Genomic DNA, 20,869 nt, shown 5'->3' with positions numbered 1-20,869 from the left:
AGGAATTACTTATGTCTACCAAATTTTATGTATAAAAAGTCTCGTTTAGTATTTTAATTCAAGTTAAATAATCTTTGATTATTTATTCTGGAAGGAAACAAATTCACTTCTACTTGAATGATAGAAGGAAGACAAAATTCCTCTTCATAACCTTCATGCAGATATATTTTATGAATATACTATTAATTATTTCTCTTTCAAATCCTAATTTTTCTTAATCCCCTTTTTAAATTTACAATCTGAAACAAAAAGGCACATGGAGCTAACTACTAAAGTTGATGTGAGCAGCTTGGGAACTCCTGGTAAGTTAGGATCCAAGCTTCTGTTCCAAGTCACCGTTTTCATAGCTCCTAATTTGCATTACCATGGAAATGAAATTCTTGGAGTCTTTAATAAATATGACTTTATTGGTATCATTAGATACCTATGAGTTTTCATTCTGTCAGACCTGTTTATATTCTTTGGCTGATTGTACCTGCTTCATAATATATTCCATTCCCTACAGGCAGGTACTACATAAGAAGATGGAAAAATGTTAAAGAAATTTTACTGAATTTGCATGTAAACTACTCAATGAAAAAAATAATTTTAATAGTTATATGAGACAGATTTAGAGTTCTGCTGATAATTAGAATTATATAAAAATACAAGTATTAACAGAAATAAACTTTTCAGTGTCTAGTAGCGACATAGAAGCATGTTACTGAAAGAAAGGACATGCAGAGAAAGCAGAGAACATACCCTTTACTGCTTCAAGAAAGCTTTTCGTTTTTCTTTCTTTTTCAGGTATTTTGGGGGATATGAGCATTATGTCCCACTGGATCTCTAGATGTGCAATTCTGTCCAAATTCTGTTTGTATATGAAGTACATAGCACCTTTCTTCTATGGAACAGTACAGCATTAAAGCAAAGGATTTTTCCAGATATTCTTTGCACCAGCTATGAGGATTACTGTTGGCAACCTTTGTGAGTATAAAGGGAATACTTATTAGAACATCTCACAATACTTTTCTTTTGGGGAAATTAGTTATTTTTAACCTCAGGCACACTTGATGCTGAGTTGCCATCTAATTGTTGATTGTAGAGATTAATTTCTTAGCTTTCACAAAGAATATTGTTTGATGACACTTTGAATATATTCCCATACTTCTCCAAATATAACTGAATTTTTCAGGAAAGTTGAATACATGCACTACTTGTGAAAGCACAGCACAACTGAAGATCAAACCTTCTTTAAATACTTGGTGTTCAGTATTTGTCAAATTCAAAGACCTAACTTCCATTCCATACATTACATATACGGATAATCCCAAATACAGTCCAAACAGCAAATACTCATTTAAGCAGAAACTGCTGTCCTTTAACAGATTTAGGCTTCCAATATGTGATGTGATCTTTTGCAATCAAGACAACATAAAGTAACTATATGTGATATTCAAAAGTAACTACATTTTGCCTCTGAAATTAGTTCAAATTATTAATAGAATTCTGGCCAAAGATGTACATGAAAATAGTACCAAAAATCCCATGAAATAATAAAGTTCCCCCTTAATGAGGACTCCGTGATTCTACAATGATACAATCACATAGGTAAACATGGGACTTTTTAGATTTACTTCCTTTCCTGTTACATTTTTTTTTTTAACAGAAACTGAAAAGTAATAAAAATCTCCAGGAGACAGAGGATATTATCAAACAAGATATAGGAGTAAGAGTTGCTGTTGAATCCAACTGCATGAATATTTTGTTTTTATATACTGGATTCAATTTGATGCAAACCACAGACATTACTGAACAAGAAGTTCTGCCATCTCTCAAGCACTCTCTGTGTAAGGCTGTAATTGAAGAAAACGAGTAACTTCAACTAGAGAAAAAGCAAATGTCACACCCAGGAATGTGCTCTGCTGTTGTGCAATAGTATGTTGAAAAAAAAGTCTTGGGGAGGGAGGGAGGGAGGGAGGGAGGGAGGGAGGGAGGGAGGGAGGGAGGGAGGGAGGGAGGGAGGGAGGAAGGAAGGAAGGAAGGAAGGAAGGAAGGAAGGAAGGAAGGAAGGAAGGAAGGAAGGAAGGAAGGAAGGAAGGAAGGAAGGAAGGAAGGAAGGAAGGAAGGAAGGAAGGAAGGAAGGAAGGAAGGAAGGAAGGAAGGAAGGAAGGAAGGAAGGAAGGAAGGAAGGAAGGAAGGAAGGAAGGAAGGGGAAGAGGACGAGGAAGAGGAAGAGGAAGAGGAAAAGGAAAAGGAAAAGGAAAAGGAAAAGGAAAAGGAAAAGGAAAAGGAAAAGGAAAATTATTATGGATCAGTTAACCAGATGGCCATTACATTTCAGTAGATTGTTTTGGCTGCCTTCTCCCAGTACTGGAACACTGTTTGTGACATTATCAATGAAAAATCAATCGATCGATCGATCGATCAATCAATCAATCGTCCCATCCAAGGATCTTCATCTTCAGATCTTCCTTATCAAGTGTCGCGAGTTACTGCAAGATGCAACAGAAGACAGCAAGACTGCATTTAATTTGATAACTGTTGTCCCTTTAAATATGCTACTTATTGAAATTGCCTTTCCAGCCTCAACAGACATGACAACATAGTGTAAAAACTCTGCAGCCCTCAAGGATATGATGGTAGACTTTATAGATGTTTAATTTTATCACTGTGAATGGAAGGATTGGTACCTGATTTTTAACAAATACATTAACAAATTGCTCAAATATTGCCAAACTCACAGACTAGGTCTATTTTTAAATTAACTGACATTTCTGCTAGAAAATTTATCACAAATTACTAGTTTCAGAAAGTCTTTACTTCTGAATACAAACATTTCTAGATTAATAGCCTAGTAAATTAATCAGAGAAGAGTGTTTTCTAAAAGGTGCATTTGTAGACTAAAATCAAAACACTGAAAGCAGAAAATATGCAATTATATATTTTAAAACAGACTACTTTTCAGAAAAAAGCAAAGATAACAATACTTCTTTGGGTACTTAGAGAAAGGAAACAAGCTAGCAATTAAAATTATTTCCCGAAGGAATAAAGCTGTTCTGGCAATCCATTTTGCAGAATGAAAACACCCTTTCTATTTAAATAAGACAGCAACATGACCCTGCACACATACAGCCAAAACAGCTTCCTCAAAACTATTTGTACTTTTACACAATCACATGTAATGCTGGCTACTCTCTTACGGTATCTCTGCCTATCATGTCACTAAAATACAGCCAAAAGTGACTTTTGAATTGTTTCAGACTTTTGCTAGAAAATTGCTTTTAGATTTCTGAGCATTATTAATCCCCACCAGCTGAAAACAGCCCAAGGGGGAGAACAGAGGTGACAGCTTGGATAGGACTTGAGCTAGCTCTGCATTGCAGGTGATGGAAAGCCTCTTCTCAATAGCACGTTTTTGGGCCCTGAGAAGGGGCAGGAGAGATGCACGGTCACATTCTGAATTACCTGTGCGGGAGAAGCATGTGTGTATGGTGTTGTAACTGATTTTCTTCATTCATTCACATTTTCTTTAGTCAGACACTGACTGAGACAGGGGCAGGTGGCAAGGACACATGGAGAACATCCCCAGTATACTAGCCATTAGCACAGGAGATGAGACAACACAAGAAATTATCACCTGTCCTGAGATGGGGTCCTGGTGGGAAGATTAGGGCCAGGGAAAACAGGGATAGAGACACTTTGCATGCTGCTGCCATATAACTCATTTTAACAGAATACTAGAGTACAATCATAACATAGCAATGCTATGATTTACAGTTTTATAGGATCTGATAATCGAAGAACCCTGAGGAATACTTAACTTGAACTGGCCTCTCAAAACGTGAAAGCTCCAATTTCAGTAGGTAAGGTACATGTGGATTACAACATCAAAGTCTTACAGAGGATATGTAGGGGCTGCTGCTTAGGAAGCTTGATTATTCTGAGGTGCTCAGAATTACCAATTTCATAAGCACTTAGCATCAAGGATAAACTCTCTGCTGTTCAATTTCCTAACAAGTCTTTGTTCTGTATGAATCTACTGAGGAAACATGCAATTTAGAGAAATGCTTTTACACCGACTTGCTGCTTTCATAGTGACAAAGCTGCAATCTGACTTTTTTTTCAGTTGGTTTTTTTCCCTTTTTGTTGTTGTTGTTGTTTTGTTTGTTTGCATTTTTTTAATGTCTGACATGGGGAAAACTAAGGGAATAAACACATATATAGCAATATGGGCATAGCATACATACTCGGCATGAACCACCAGCAGAACCTGAAGATGGCTTGTGAATATCACTGTTGATGACACAAACCCTAGCAAAACCCATTTTGAACAGCTAATATAATGACTAATGAATGAGAGGAATCCAATCTAACTGAAGAGGAGATGCTGTGTCTGAGTGCTTTGGTATTCAGAATGTCATCTCAAACTATATTCTCCAAGAAGAGGCTACATGAGTACTCTGCAGAATCCTGAAGGCCTATTGTATGTGTGCAGTAGTCCTCACAGTCAGGTTTTCACTAGTGCCAGTATGGAAGTCACTTTGCCCAGAATCTCAAAGATTTACATCCATAGGTTTTATTGTAAACATTAAATGCTGTCATCAGCTGGGATGAAACAAAGGATTTAGCTCACATTTTTCTCCCCCATGAAGGCACAAGGCTTCACCCAGCTCTGTAACAACTTAAGCTCCCAGGTTTTAAACTGCACTTTTCTGAGCTCCTGACAGCAGCCGTAATGGAGAGTCACACATGCTGACAGACATTCTGCAAGAGAAGGATGCCATAAAACTGTTATTAATCCAGAAAGCCATTTAGTCTTTCTGGCTTTGTGAAAAGTCAATGTGGAGTCACTGCCTTTTCCATGATATTCAGTTGCTTTTGAAAGGAAGCTTCCCTCTTGGGAACTGCTATAAAACTGTCAGTCTATTTAGGGGTCATTACAGCAGGCTTATAAAGCCCTTTGGACTGTCTTGTCATATGAGACAAGCTTCAAAAGAGCAAAAATCTCTGTAATGCCTTACTTAAGAAAGGAAAAAAGCCAAATCACCAGTCACTCAAAACCCAATTACAGGGAAATATTTATTATGCAGTTTTGTTCCTGATTTGCTGGAGCACAAGTCTGAGAACTGAAATTCTGAAAATGCATCTTTATTAAATGCATCTTTATAAAATGCATCTTTATTTATGCATCCATAGCATCTTCTCTACTAAAACAAAATAAAAGGAACCATTTCAATACAATGCCCAAAAAAATGTCTAGCAGAAATTTTATTTTGGTGTAATTATGACACAGGTTTTAGAGTTTATATTATCATTTTTAGATATGTGTATATGACTGAAGGGTTAATGAAACTGAAACTGCAAAAATGACTTTTCGGAAACATAAAACCCTATCTGCCAGGTCTAGACTGCAGAGCATTAGTGGTTATGAACCACATCTGTTGCCAGCTCTGTTCTTGGGGGCTTATGACTCCAGATAATACCATAAATAACCACCATTAACCACATTTTGGTGAAGTTAGCTTTTAAAGATTTAGTATTTTAGTCTTTTAAAGATCCAGTTCCTGTGTGGAATATAACAAAACACAAGACAGGATGTTTCTGAGCATATGTATTTTGACCTACTTAATAGCCACACTTGGGCAATTTTTTTCCTCCCCCTAAATTTATTAGTTCAGTTCAATACTATACACCCTCTTCTTTTTTCCCATCCAGGTATTAGAGCAACTTTAAACTCTCTGTAGCCTATGTATTCCTCCACTATATATTCAAATTCCCGGAGATGTCAGTCATCCTTATTTCCTGTTCTTTGGCAGATCTCTATTGGAAGAGATGTAAGGAAAACAGCAACCAAGACCCAACCAAGAACCTTGAGGCCTCACATGAGGAGGGGAAATGGCAAATATAAATTGGTATGGAAAGTGTTACAGGTCTGAAGTATCAAGTTGGTATTAGCAGGTATAGTTTGTAGTTGATCAGGGCATTCCATAGGACAGTGCAGGAAGCTGCCTCCATGCTCACTGGTGTGAGATGCAGTTCCTGAGCTGTTGATACCATGTTTCAGAAATCCGTCAGGGTTTGGAGCCAAAATTGTAGGGCAATCAGCTGTAGGAACACATATGATCAATACAAAGTTGATACAGGCAGGAGCATGGGTTAATGAATGCAGTAGCATTTTACCTGTAGGGACAGAGCTTATTCTGAAGCTTTTAAAGGTGTCCCACATACACCCCACTCAGCCCCAGTCTTTGCCAAAGGCATGCTGCTCAGTCCAGCTGTGTGCTGGAGAGCATATAACCAGACCATGCCCTTTAGAGAACCTGGGCATCACAGGACAAACTGCATCACCATGGCTTCCCTGGGCAGCACTGGTTTTAAACAGATTGCAAACAAACTGGTAATTTATTTAGCCACATCACTTTCTACTTTAGCTGTCATGTACAACATGAAGCTTTAGTTACTAAAACATAGGACTGGCTGAAATCTGCAATCAATATGCAAAATTTCAAAATTACCAATCATGGCTTACAGAGAAAGACAGTGATTATGGAAGTGGTTAGCAATTTCTACTGCTCTTTGGTTTGAAAAAAGGATGCATTTTGCTTTATTCACATGTATTTTTCTGTATACATCTGTAATAGCATTTCAGTCTGGATTGTGTACACAAAAATATTTTAAAAAATGCTATATACAGTTTCACCAAACTGTTATCACCAGCCTCATTTCTTAAGGACTTGTCACAGACATGCTTCTCTATCAGATCTTGCAGTCATGCTCAATAAAATAAATAAATCCCTTGAGAATTCTCGTGCCACAACTCTAAGACATCATATTTAATTGAGATGCTTGATGAGTTACATGTTGCCTAGACAGGCGTGTCCAAGTTGCTGCCTTTGCCTGATATCAGGCTCCAAAACAAGCTTTCTGCAGAATCTGCACTGTTTTTTCTCAAGAGGACTGCTCTGTGCATTTCACAATTACCCAGACAGAATCAGGATGCTAAATAACATGCTCCCTCTGTTGACTTGAAAAATACTCCCTACAAGTTAACCTAGAGTTAACTTACCCAACATACTCAAATATTTCAAAATTATACTAACACATTGTTTTGATGTTATTTTTTCTTGTGTGTAACTTCTAAATCTATATTGCTGTTCCAGAGTAGATTCATCCAAAGTGGAATATTGCATAAACTTGTATTTCCTTTTTTATCTTTCATCTAAATACAGGACACTAAGAAGACAAATCACAAGGCACTACAGAATTACTTATGACTTGACGGGCATCTTTTGACAGTTTCAAGCAACAATAGGGATGCAAAACATCTAAGCACTGAAAACCAGTGAAAGATTTTACTTGTGTTTTAAATCAACCCCAATCAATGGGGTTGGTGCAGTGGCAAATAAGATAGGGAGAGGGAGAAGAGAGGAGGAATCTCAATATTTTGACCTTGATACAATTTTGTTTGACACAATTTATTGGTATGTCTGAAAAAACCCCATATTTTTTCTCTTCAGACTCAGATAAAAAATAGCCAGATGAGCAGCATGTTATTTGGTGTGCAGGTTGGACACTTCAGTGCAGCTGTCTACCTAAGAGCTGGGTTTGTAAGCAGTCGTTATCAGAACCACAGATCTATTAAATTCAGTCAGTGAAGATTTTCCAGCTACTTCAGCTCCACTTCAGAATGATCCAAATACACACTTTAACTGCACTGCCTGTGCTGTGTACTGACCATGGATGAGACCTAATTGACTAAGCACTAGAGGAACTCAGGGCCATCTGAAAATTGCAGATATGATTCAGGACCTACAGCTGACCCCTATCCTACAGGAATGGCAGTGGACCATTCAGTATAACCACAGCCTAAAATTACATCAGACATCTATAGCTAGGCACCTTTCACCTTAAATTTCCAACAGCTTTGATCACAGAATAGTTTGTGTGGGAAGACACCTTAAAGATCATTTTGTTCCAATTCCCCAGGCATGGGAAGGGATACTTTCCACTAGACCAGGTTGCTCTGCGTCTATCCAAACTGGCTTGAAATCTTCCTGGGGTGAGTCATCCAAATTGCTCTGGACAACCTCTTCCAGTGCCTTACCATCCTCATGGCAAAGACTTTTTTCTAATACCTCATCTAAACCTATCTTCTTGAAGCCATTTCCCCTTCTACCACCACGCGCCCTGGTAAAAACTTGCACATTCCTTGTCTATGCCACATGCATCTGTTCTTCGGTTTCCAAACTGAAGAGCTGATTTTCACCTGCAATTTCAATATTAGCTACAAATAAGATAGAAAAGCCCTTGTATAGACGCCGGTGTCTTTTAGCAATCACAGTCACCTAACATTTCATATAAATATTGAATTCATGTTCATTATTGGAGCAGTATACAGCTGTGTACTACCCTTTACTGAATGTTTATATAAGAAACAAAACCTCTGCAGTGTATTTAAGAAATTACCCTGATTTCCAAGGTGATGGAATAGTTTGTCTGATATAATATAAGGAAAATCAACATTATATACACTGTTTGTGACTAAATGATCAAATCAAAATTTTGTTTCCAGGTTTATTGAAAAAAAATCTCAGAAATGAATTGCTGTTTCTTTCAACTACATAGTCAGTCATTTTGACTCAAAAAAGACTTGGAGGTTTTGTTTTCTAGACAAATAGGGACATTGGGGGCACTAGCTTATAACTGTGGAATGAAGATGTTCCAATCATCCTCACCGCACTTGCTATAATCCACTGTGCCAGCAAATATTATACCCCCAAAATTATACCCTCAAAATGAACACCCACCATGTTGTTAACCTGCGTGAGGAGGTCTAAGCAGTAGCACTCTGGAGCCAGATTATGTCTGCTCTAGAACTGAAAGACAATTTTCATACACCAGAAGAGAGGCATCCATACTTTGCCTGGAGCAAGAAGAACCTGAGAAACAGCTTGCTTTGTTAACTGTACTGGAGCAGAATGCCTCTGAGAGATCTTGACATTTTATCCCTCAAGACATTTACTGCTCCGCCTAGATGAGATCAGACAGATAGGATTTCCATCCGCAATTTCTACCTCTTCCTACTTTTGTTGCTAAGGTTACGGAAAGAATGCTCAGAAATTGATGCTTTCATTTATTTAAAAATTTTAGTAGGAAACAGTGAAGAATTATGCAGCTTACTACAAATGCATGAAGCAAACCTCCAGTAACCCAGTCACATCACTCTAACTTATTAAATGTTGTGCCACTGGAAGGTTGGGGAACTATGTTTGCTATTCTTTTTCACTTTTTTTTCCCTCTCGTTATGCACACTGCAATTTGATGCACACTCTCCAAGATCTCCTATTGCCAATTTTGTTTTCCAGAAATAAGTATACTGGTTTTTCAGAAATGGTCTGACATGGTCTGGCACTTAGACATGCTGCACATGAATGCATGCCAGTTTTACAGAAGAAAAAAACCCAAGAAAATTCCTGGCATTTCCATTAGTTATTTCTGTTGTGTGTATGAAATACTACAGCTCTTAAAAGTGTTTCATCAGCATTTTCGTCAGCAGTTGAAAATATTTAACTGGCATTTTTGGAAGAACAAATGCACACTTTACAAATGGAAATTTCTTGACTCCAATCCCCCTCTTGACATGAATTTTGAGCTCCATTTATTATTCTCTTTGAAAAGTCTGCGTAACTCATGCACTCACAATGAGGATAGATCGTTGACTTTGGCATAAATACTAAATTTACAGAGTCAAAGGAAGTGTCTGACCAAATCTGAAACAATGGACTGATTTGTTTACATGCCACATTCTTACTGTTTTGGGATAACAGATAATTGACTTTCCCATATTAAAGAAACATGAAAGATTTGGAGAGACACTGAGTAATCCATCAACGTCAGCAGAATTCCTACAGCTTTGAAAATCTATCCCTAAGGACTGGTACTATCCAAAGTTGTGCGGCTTAGTGAGACAACTTTTTTCTTACTTACTAAAATTTCTCTGCACAAACAACTTGGTAAAGTATTCACCCTCACTCCCTGCTCCAACCAACTATACACAATTTGCTGAGTGCTGTTAAATTAGCTAAGGCTGCTTGCTTTGCATGGGTAGAAATGAACATAATCTGCTTTTTTTGCATGACCAGATTGATACAAGTCTCCTCTCTCCAGGACACTCCAGGTGAACATGGTTAAGAGAGTCAGAAAGGAAGTGTCTGGGAGAGGAGAGACTTCCCAGCCTTCACAGCCACACTAATATTCAGCTTCACAAGTTGAATCTATTTTCAGCAAATCCCTGCAAGCAAGAGCTGAGGCATGCATGACTGAAATAATTAATTCAGAAAGTACAAGCTCTGTTGGTTCTGCTCATAGCTCTTTTCAGTCATGAGTTCCGCCATTCTGGAATATACTTTAGGAAGTTGGAGATGAAGGATATGGAAAAGTAAAATATTATCATTAAGAAAATTCAAAGGCAGATGCTGTTAAATTCTGAATTCCCTGTCTCCTTCCTTGCTATAAAGATTCATTCTCATCAACGTGTTAAATTAAATGCCTTGTGTGCCAACATAGCTAAGCATGTGGAAATGAACTCAGTATTACAATGGAGTTCTCTTATTTAGGAGTGGGGAAGCTAGTTTTTAATTTCTTTCCTTCTCCGCTCTCTCCTCCCAAGCTTAAAGGAAATAGAGAATAAATCTTTCCTCCAGCCTTTTCCCTTTTCAGCCATACCTGAGTTATTAGCAGAACCATCTCTTCTTGAGTTTAGATTGAGAATACTGGAAATGTTGACAGGCTTATCGCTACAACACTTTTTACCGTTGGAAATGCAATCAGTCCAGCTGAACATTGCAGCAAGACACAATAAAGGTATTAAGATGACCTTGTTATAAGTAAGCAATCAATATATTCAAAAGAAAAAAAAGATATAAGGCATTTGCACAGTTTTCCATTTTGAAACAGAAAGCCTGAAAAAACCCAAGACAGTGATATTTCAGTCTGATGGCTGGCTAGAAAGTGTGACATCACTGGTGAAAAACTCAGCTGGACAAGCAGAAAATAGTGAGTAAATTAATGATTATCCCAGGTTCTGTTTCTAATTGCAGGTGACATACTTTTTGGTGTAATTTAGCAAGAACAGAGAGTTAGGACATTTAATGTATGATCTGTGTTGCTTTCCAGACTAATTCACTTTCTGGCTCTTTATAATGATTAAAAATTATCAGTTAAATACTAGATTTAGCAGTAATTTCCAGATATTTTAGTTTGTCTTAGGACCTCACATGAAGAGCAAGTTCAAATAATTTCCCTAAGAGTACATGAAAAGGAAACTTATTTTTTTCCCTAGACTCAGTTTGAAAAATGCAGATTCGATTTTTCTGAAAATAAACTGCATTCTCTATCTCCAAAGTAACAAGCTACTTTTCTAAAATAAACTCTTGAAATTTGTGAATAAAAACATTTAAAAATAACAATAAAAACCTCTGCTTAAAAAAAAGTAAATTAAAATGCAGCAAGAAAATTCTATATAACTTACCTTCAATTACTATATCAGGTATATAATTTAACACAAAATTTTACCTCTCCTACAACAAAAATATGACATCTATACATTCTGCTAAATGGAAAACAAAAGATACATCCACAATGGTTTCAGTGCAGCGGCACAGTTTCAGCATGTCCCAAGATCTTTCCTCCAATACCTCCTTAATCTCCGCTGTAAATTTCAAGCTCCCAAATATGAAAATAATAACACAATATTCAACTTAATCTAGTACATGGATACCAAAAAAAGCACAAGAACAGCTGGACTCTCTTAAGTCAAACATCTTCATATGGGCCTCAGAACTGACTGGGAAAGAGAATTGGACTCGATCCTTGTGGGTCCCCTCCAACTCAGGATATTCTATGATTTTGTCTGTGTGAAGCCCAGTAAGCATAGGGGACTCAGAGAAAACAGTGGCAATTCCCCTTTTTCCCCAGGGTCCAGTAATCTGCCCTTCAGAAGCTCCCTTTGTGATTAATAACCCATGACAAATTTGTATTCCAAGAATTCGCCTCATTCTGTAGATTTTGACATCCACAACATCCAGCGTAAATGAGTCCCTGAGCTTTTGCAGTTTCATGATGTGCAGTAGAAAGGAATCATACGGGACATTTGTTTAATCCTCTAGAACATTATGGAAACACCACAGATGTGAACAGCACATATTCCAACAGAGACTTCTAGACTTAAGTTACACTGGCTTAAAGGCAGCAAGACAACAGTGTTAGAGATACAACCGACACGGCCTAAGGCAACATAAGATAGGGCCTGAAATGGCTGAAAATCTGATACAATGTCACCTTCAACTGTAAATCCATGTATTTTAGTCGCAGTTGTTTCAGCCCTGGAAATTCCAAGTCAATACTAGGCAATTGAAGTTTGATCAAAGATTGTAAAAAATATTTGCCTACAGGAAAAGCCCAGATTTTTCCTCCTTCCCTTGAACGAGTCATACACCAGAAATCACACAGATACCAAAACCCATGTGATGTTGTAATTATTAACTGTGAACATGAAATAATTATACATCCCAAAAAGAGAAAATAAGAGTGAATATAACTTTTGTTATGATAACGATTTTGCAAGTAGACATGGAAAGCTTCAGCCATGTAATTAAATCAATTAAAGTGTATTTCTTGACTCAGAACTTTAAATGAACCTTAGCCAAAATCTATGGTTTCACTTATTATAGTCAAGGGCTAAATATTATTTGAGCTCCATAATACTGTCTAGCATCTGTTCCTAAAATGAAGCCACATCAGAAAGCAGGTATCAAACCTAAAACTGAAACTGATGGTTGCTTCAGGTTTTCAGTTAGTTATTTTCCCCCCGCACTTTTGTAAATACAAATTTCATAACAGAATGATTGTTCTTTTGCTCTCTAAAGAATCAGCCAATTCCTGTGACAAATTTCTGTTTTGCAAAGCTGCATTTCTCCTCACTTATATGTTTAAGGCTTCAACTGAAACCTAAAACCTGGTTAAACCTTTGTACTGCTATGCATTACTTTGATATTTCATAATCGGCATTAAAATGTGACTATGCACTAAGAAAAGAATTCTGTCCTAGTGGTGGAGGGATCAATAGCATCCCTGATATTATTAAACTAAATGGTTATATGAGAAGCGTTGCCCATGGAATTAACTTGCAGTGTTGAAGATAACTGACAAGGGAAGGAAGATACAAATACTATATAAGATAAATATTTGAAATATAAATTTAAAAGGTAAGTAAACAGGCAACTTTACACAGGTAGTTAAAGGCTCTAAAAATTGCAAGTCAGAAAACAGGTTTTAGAAATAAAGGGGGACACTCCCTTAGCTTGGGATGAGGAAAAAGAGCAGAAGTACCCAATAGACTGTGCTAATAAGGATTTTTTTCTTAAATAAAGAATATGGTTGTCACTAATTTGGAGGCACAATGGTTTCAAAATATCGTGTTATTAACACTTCTCTTTCTAAGTACTTCAAATGGAACTGGCATTAAAGCCTTGGGATGGGAAGAAAAAAATAAGAAAAGCACAAACAAAACAGAGGACCGAGCAGGCTTGGCCAAACTGACAGCTCACTATAAGACTATAATACTCTTTAGTTTTAAGGCTTATTTTTCGCATGGACAAGTTTTTCTACTTTTAATACGGTGCATTAGAGGTAATCACAGAATTGCCTCATCATTTGTCCAGCTGAGGGAAATTTAATCTCAACCATTTATTTTCTTCCTTGCTCAGACTTGCAGTGGGGACACAGCAATGGGCATGCTGACACTGCTGCCAGTAGCTGAGAGTAATTGCTCTCCAATCCCAAGGGCTGTAAAACTCAATCCCGTCTGTTGTTTTTGCCAGTCAGAATCAGACATCTTCACTTCCATGAGTGACTAGGACAGATAAGGGAGAAGCTCTCTTTTGGGCAGAAGCTCTGGGTCAGGAGCAAAAATCAGCAAAAGACTGGCTTTTATCAGTAGGAAATCCACAAGTGTTGCTCCAATAGGGGCAAGATGCTTTTTAGGTATAAATTAATGGTGCTGCTAAAATTTACATTTCAAACAACATCTACAGGAAGTAAAGAAAGGAGAGAAACAATGAAAGAAGGGTGACTTCAGTTGGCAACAATTTTATTTTAGTTAAGAGCAATACGCAGCAGGAGATATCAGTGACATTCACAGGAATAAATGAATTACTTCAATACAAAAAAAAAAAAGCATTTTGCACTGAAATTACCACAATTTTCTATACTTGCAAGCGGTATGTTAGGTGGGGTGGACAAAATAAGATACAGTTGAGTTTGGTTTGATTTAGCATGCTCAGCATGCTGTATTTTTCTCAGAACTGAATCTTCCACTGTCATACAGCAGCAATCATTCATTTGGTTCTAAGACTTTATATGAAAAATTATGTTTTTCCTCACATTTTTGCTGGTGCAAAGCAATAAAACTTTACTGCACTCAGCTCAAGCTTGACTATGATTTAATCTATTATTTTATTGCTGGATTTATTTTTGATATTTGAAGTTTGTGAAAGACTATTGTTTTGATGTAGTATCTCTATACGGTGGCAACAAATTTGAAAGTAATTCACATGATGTAAAGCTATTTTGCAAAGTTTTTCACCCTCTGCTCATGACAATGCAAACTATATATCAGAGACTTCTCCAATTCAATTCTTCTGTATTTTCCTTGTCGGTGCTTTACCCTGCATTGGTGTGACTGCAGTCACAAGGAAGATCTGTGAAAAAGAGATCAAAGCTATACACACAGAGGGAGAATTTGCTCTGTATGGAGCTACACACAACCAAAAAACACAGAAAATCACTTGAAAAATGATGCACATTTGAAACTATGGAAAAATCATAATGTAACATTTGTGCAATTCAAAATTGTATATTAATGAATTAGTTGTATATTATTGCATTATTAAGCCTTTTCCAGTGCTCAGCAGCCAGACCTGCATAAACAAGTGCTAAGGCAAAACAGGAATGGATTTGTGGATCCCTTAGTGGTGAATACTGGGGAACCATTTCAGAGATCAGCTCTTTTCTCAGTAATGCAAAAAATGAACGGGCAACAAGAACCTCTGATACCCAGCTTCATTATCTATATGGCCACAGGGCTTTGGGGATTAACAGAACAACTGGTCACATCATCACCATGAAGCCGAGTTTATTTTAACAATATTAATACTAATCTATTTAATAAAAGTGAGTGATTACGGAGCATACTTTTCTTTACAAGAGAATATGAAGAAAGGTAATATATTTGTCTTATTTTTCTCCTTGCTTGAAAGAAGACATGTCAAACTAGACATATTCATGAAGATGTATTTTCACACTCACTGCTTTTACAAGGACTTAGAGTGTTTGCAGCAACAAATTCCACCTGACATGTTGCATTTCCTAAGCTCTATTTATCATAAGTAAAAGGCACCTCTAAATATCCTGAGCACAATAAACAAAAGCAGTAGGTTACACAACAAGCAAAAAACCCAAAACAACCGTGACCCTCAAAACAGGAGAGAAGAATCTTAAGAAAGACAGGAGGAAAAAAAAAAAAAAAAGAGGAAAGCTAGGCTTGAAATCATGATACTGTGACATCCCAGAAATTTGAGAAACAAATTCTCTAGAAAGAATTCTGACAGTCCCAAAGTTATTTCAGGCAGAAGGCTTTAATATTTGGTTTGGGATCCTCGGGAAGAAATCTGGCTTAGCCTTGGATGCTCCTATCGTCAATGAAGACCCTCTGAAACTTGCATTTGCCACGAAGCCAAGAAGACAACTTGTTGCAATGCATCATTTTGGGGCTGCCCGTTACAGTTGGTTTAGACGGCTGACAGCATATTTCTTTACCTGTCCAAGGCTATCTGCTTTGGGGATTTTTCTCAAACTGTAACATTTGCACCCATTTGTATAAGATGGCATCTCACTCTTTTTATGCCACTATTTTGTCCCTCTTCAGAGCTTTCTCTCTCTCTCTTAAGATATTTGATATAATGGGAATTAAAACATAGTAAGTCTCATAGAATATGACCTTATCTGCCTTTGAACTCTAGAGTACCAATTGCAAATAAAGCAAATGGGACTAACATCCATCCTTGGGAGGCTTTTTGGATTTCCAATGTTATAGTCTCTATTTGGCACACCATAAGAATACTTATGTACTTCTTCTTAAAGTAGAAGATGAGTACTTTCAGGACAGTCATAATGTTTTAAGAGAGTTATATGTTAATTTTACCCTATAATTTACAGTTATCTATCAGGGCTCCTTCCTGCAGAAACTTATGTCCTTTGCTTTTCTTTTGGAAACATCCATCTTTGTGGGTTTGTGCTACCACAACACTGCACCTGGACCACAACATTCCTATTCTCTAGCAACACAATGGGACTTGGAGAACTTCTTCATAAGGCCCTTTGAAGGCCCAGCACATCAAACCGTTATAACCGCTGCTTTTGCTAGTCTTTGCAATTTAGTTCAAGACCAATTCAAGAGAAAATCTTTACTTACAAAAGGCACATGAATGTGTATATCATTTTGGATGAGTCCTTTCCTGGATCACAATGCCAAACAAATGCAGGAGACAAAACGGAGACGTGAAGAGAGACACCTGGGCTCCCTGCTGGCTACACTGCTCCATTTGGACCAGAGAGACTGCACCCCAAAGAGAATCTCTCCATTACCATCTTTCCTATGCATAGGAAGAGGTCCACCCTGGCTACTGGAAAGGTGTGATAAACCAAACTACAATGCACTAGGTATGAAGAGCTTTAGAAGATCTGTACTTCATGCTCCCACTCAAGCTGATGTTAAAACAACCTCCGGATCAGGGCTGATGGCTGATCCATCATGGTGAATCTGTGAAGTAACAGAACAATGCCAGTAATTCCAATGGGAAAAAATTAATCAAAAGTGTCATAACCCTAAAACAAAAAGAAAGCCAGTGGAACTAAGCTATGCTCCACACAGGATTGATTTTATAATTTTTCACCTTATGACTGTATAGATTGATAACTCAGGAAATATTTAATTTTAAACAGTTCAGAAATTTCTGCCTACTGCCTTCCCTTTTAACCTTGGCTGTTTAGGGTTTTGAGGTTTTTTTGGTTGTCTGAAGTGTTTTTTTTTATTATTATTTTTATTTATTTATTTATTTTTGCTTTGGTTTTATTGTTGGTTTTGGGGTTTTGTTTTGTTTTTTTTGTTATTTTTTGCAGGGAAGGATGGAAGTGAGAGAGGGAATAAAGATTTGGGTTTATAAAGCTGGAGAGAAAGTAAACTCAACCCTATAAAGAATGACAGCAAATACTATCAAGTGAAAACATATTCATCACTGTCAGTATTCATATTAAAGAAGTCTGCATTTGCATGATAACCCTACAAAACACTTTAGAGAAAAGAGTATCTGTAAGAAACAGTATCTGTAAAGGAGAGATGTCATCATCCTGTAGAATCACTAAATATAAGTGGTAGGTAATACCCATTCTCAGGATTTTCTTTGGCAAGCACTGCAATGTACACACAGCAAGGATTTAAAATAATCAATAAGCTCCCCAGCACTGTTGATAAGCTGCCAAGCTGCAGAAGACTGCAATGTATGGATTCTTCCTCTGTGGATTTCTGTTGTATACTCTACCTTCTCTATAAGGCCAGGCAACAAGGGGTTTTTTGAGAGAGGCTGTGTGTTGCAGTGGGGATTTTCAATGGAATCCGATAATGTGTAAAACCACAACTCCGTTATCTTACTGTGCTGAAAAGACCTTAGAAAAAGAAGTTTGCAACAGAACACAAAACCTGAATTCAATAAACTTTTCAGGTTAAGACACTGTAAAGCCATTAATCTGTCAGGAAAGACGTTCCTGGAAAAATACCATTCTATGTACATCCGTTTGCAAGCATTCATTTTTTTCCCCCAAGTCTTGCTGTACATAAGTGTTAGAGGGAGACATCTGACCATTTTGCTTCATAAGAGCTTGGAACCCAACTGAATGGAAACACTGCATAGGGATCTACAGGCAAGCCATGGAATGATCAGCCACAAAAACTTCCCTGTACCTGAGACAGCTTGCACTTTACCTGCTAAAATAACTAGAAGCAAGACTGATCTGAGTTATAGCCCAAAAGAATTGATACAGGTATGGGCAGATGGGGATTATACATGGCAAAAAGGAAGTTATAAAATCAATCTGAAATTCAAAACTACAATTTACCAACCAGTGAATTTCATGTTAGTACAAGCAGAAATGTAATTAGTGCTGTGCAAATTGGGAACCTTAAAAACAAGCACAAAACACGCTTCTCCGAATGTACTATTTTTTGCTCATGCAGTGGAGATTCCATTGTCTCTATACATGGGTTTTATATTACATTTTTTTTTCTTATTGTGTAAGTAACAACTCAAAATCTGAAAGCTGCCTTTTTTGTTGGTTTTTTTTTTTTTTTTTCCCTCTGAGAGTGAGCTTCCTGGAACTGAAAAAAACCCCAGCACTGTTGTTTTGGAAGCAGACTATTATGACTGAAGATGTCAAGTGTAGTTTATTCCAAGCTGTATTTTATTGAGAAACAGGATGTAGATTTTATTAATAACAAAACTCTAAACTCAATACTTAAAAAACCACCACCACCACAACAACAAAAGAACCAAAGAAAACAGGACAGAGAGCCATCTGGCAGCTGAACAAGAAATTAGAGGTTGAATGACACTAAAAAACAGAGGGAGAATGTCCCAAGACTTCACATAGATGGACTCAATCCATCTTATTCTTTTGAAGACCAAAAAACAAATAGTACGAAATGACCAGCCTGAATTTTCTTCTAATTTCTCATTTTTCTAGGTTCTTTTCTTCTTTGTGCCTGGATACCACTCTACAGAAAGGCCAGGCAAAGACTCGCAAACTAGAGGTGTTTACATCAACTTTGAAAAATAATTCAATTTTATTCTATTTTAATACTACTTCATTTTCCAGTTTTCCAGCAAGAACCCCTAAAACATGGGACTTCCCTTAACTGTTTTCCAGCAAAAGAGAAAGCATCTTCAAGAGCCTATCTTCAAAAGTCATAAAGTACAGACTCCAGCCTCAGGACAAGAGAAAACTCCAGCTTCCACAGACTGGTAAGTTCACAAATACAAAGACCAGAGTTACTCTTCCCCATATGTGTTTGAATACCCTGAAGGAAATACCCTAACTTTTTATTTACCCCCAGTCAAAGACGACAAAATGAATTAAAAAACAGATGAAATGAATATCTACCTCAATCTGTGTAGTGTTGTCATGTCCCTCTTCAAGTAGCAGGTCTGTGAAACCCCCTGGCTCCAAGGAATCCTGCCCCATGCTGGCTCTGTTGGTGTCCACTGATTTGAGGGACTCTGAGTGCCTTCTCCACCTGTGGCTGCTTACATATGAATCCACCTCCACATTTTCCTCCACTGGAGGGAAGCTCTGAACAACTTCATAAAACACACCTGTTTGACAAGAAAAGAAAAGCAAAACAAAACAATGTAGTAAGTGAACAGAACACTGGTTTGCTAATCACAACTGAAAACCTAAGAAGTTTTTATAAAGGTTTTGTACAACTCCATAAAATAGCCATTTATATCCATGATAAAGTTTTTATGGAAATGTGTTTAAAAGAACTATTATACTTTTACAAAATTGAGGAATTTGGACTAAGTTTTGTAGACTCCTCTAAACATCCTAACTATTTCATTTTTCTGCTTGTTTTCTCTCTGGGAAAAGCTGTCTCTGTAACATTTGTAACTTTAACACGTTTACCCATAGCTGACACTTTTCAAAATAGAATAAGTCTAACAAAAATATTTTAATTACCTAAGAAAACAAATGTAGAAGAGACAGAGAAACTTTTGTACACACTTAGGTCTTCTCACTGATTTTATGTTGAAAGAGCTTGGAAGCCATGGTGAAAGGCAAATAAACATTATGAAAGATGTGAAATTCTCATAAACAGCTGTTCCAGTGCATAAATAAAGCTGTCTTGCTGTATAAATGACAAACATGAATGATGTGTGAAGTCTGCAGACACCCACTATATTTTCTGCAAGGGATGAGCAGTTGGTTGGTGTGTTTAACTTACTACTTTTGAACATTTCCATGCTCATTTGCAACTTTTTCATACTAGTAAAACTATCTGCAAAACAAACCTATAAAACTATCAGCAGACAAAACCATTAATTTTTCAGAAGTTTTCATTTTGCCCAATCCAAAATCCTAACGAAGTATTTTTCTGTTTATTTATTTTTGTTAAAGTAAGAGAGAGAGTGAAGTAAGTTTGCATATTTTGCACTAAAAATCAGATATGCTTTTCATACTGTCTTTGTGTCTAAAAGGAGAAGTAGAGGAGCGCTTTGTGCTTTTGATGTGCCAGGAAGAAGGTGAGTTGCTTCAAAAGCCAAAAAAAAGACCTCTTGAATGGAGTGGCAAAGTAAAGGAAAATGCTGAAAGGATAGACTGGTAAACAATTACGTGCAGAAATACTTCCACTGCTTTTTTTTAACAGAATCTTCTGAAAAAAGATGGTACCACTTCCAAGGTCCTTAATAAGCATCACACATGTTGTCAAAGTGCAGAAGAGATGGGAAGATAGAAAATTATCTATCAAAGGTTTAAATAAGTGAGATTTTCCTGCATTACAGCAGGAACAGGTATAGGAGCCATGGGTATAGAAAAACCTGTCAGACATTGCTCTTGGCAGACCAGAAAGTGTTACAATACAGAAACAATATCTAATACACTTTAGGCTCTATCTGGTTCCATTTTTCTATCAAACTCCCCCAAATCTACTAAACTTATTTCCTGAGTTATTTGATCAGTCCCAACCAAGGTGAAATTGTGTGAGACTAAGATGCTT

The 20,869-nt window shown here is 37.1% G+C and overlaps 1 protein-coding gene across 2 annotated transcripts in view; it reads right to left on the bottom strand.

Moving 5' to 3' along the window:
- The window catches only part of PLXDC2 (plexin domain containing 2), a 259,764-nt gene that overhangs the window by 124,153 nt on the left and 114,742 nt on the right, over positions 1–20,869 (bottom strand). For both annotated transcript variants that reach the window (XM_066198866.1, XM_066198875.1), the window contains exon 2: positions 19,255–19,466. In XM_066198866.1, coding sequence (XP_066054963.1) covers positions 19,255–19,466 — 212 coding nt within the window. The remainder of the gene's footprint in view (positions 1–19,254; positions 19,467–20,869) is intronic.

Source organism: Chamaea fasciata, unplaced genomic scaffold, assembly GCF_029207755.1.
Source record: "Chamaea fasciata isolate MVZ Bird 193981 ecotype frontalis unplaced genomic scaffold, bChaFas1.0.hap1 SCAF_1, whole genome shotgun sequence".
In the NCBI taxonomy this organism is placed as follows: Eukaryota; Metazoa; Chordata; class Aves; order Passeriformes; family Sylviidae; genus Chamaea; species Chamaea fasciata.
The sequence above is the reverse complement of the archived record's forward strand: the minus strand, read 5'-3'. Positions and strand labels throughout refer to the sequence as shown.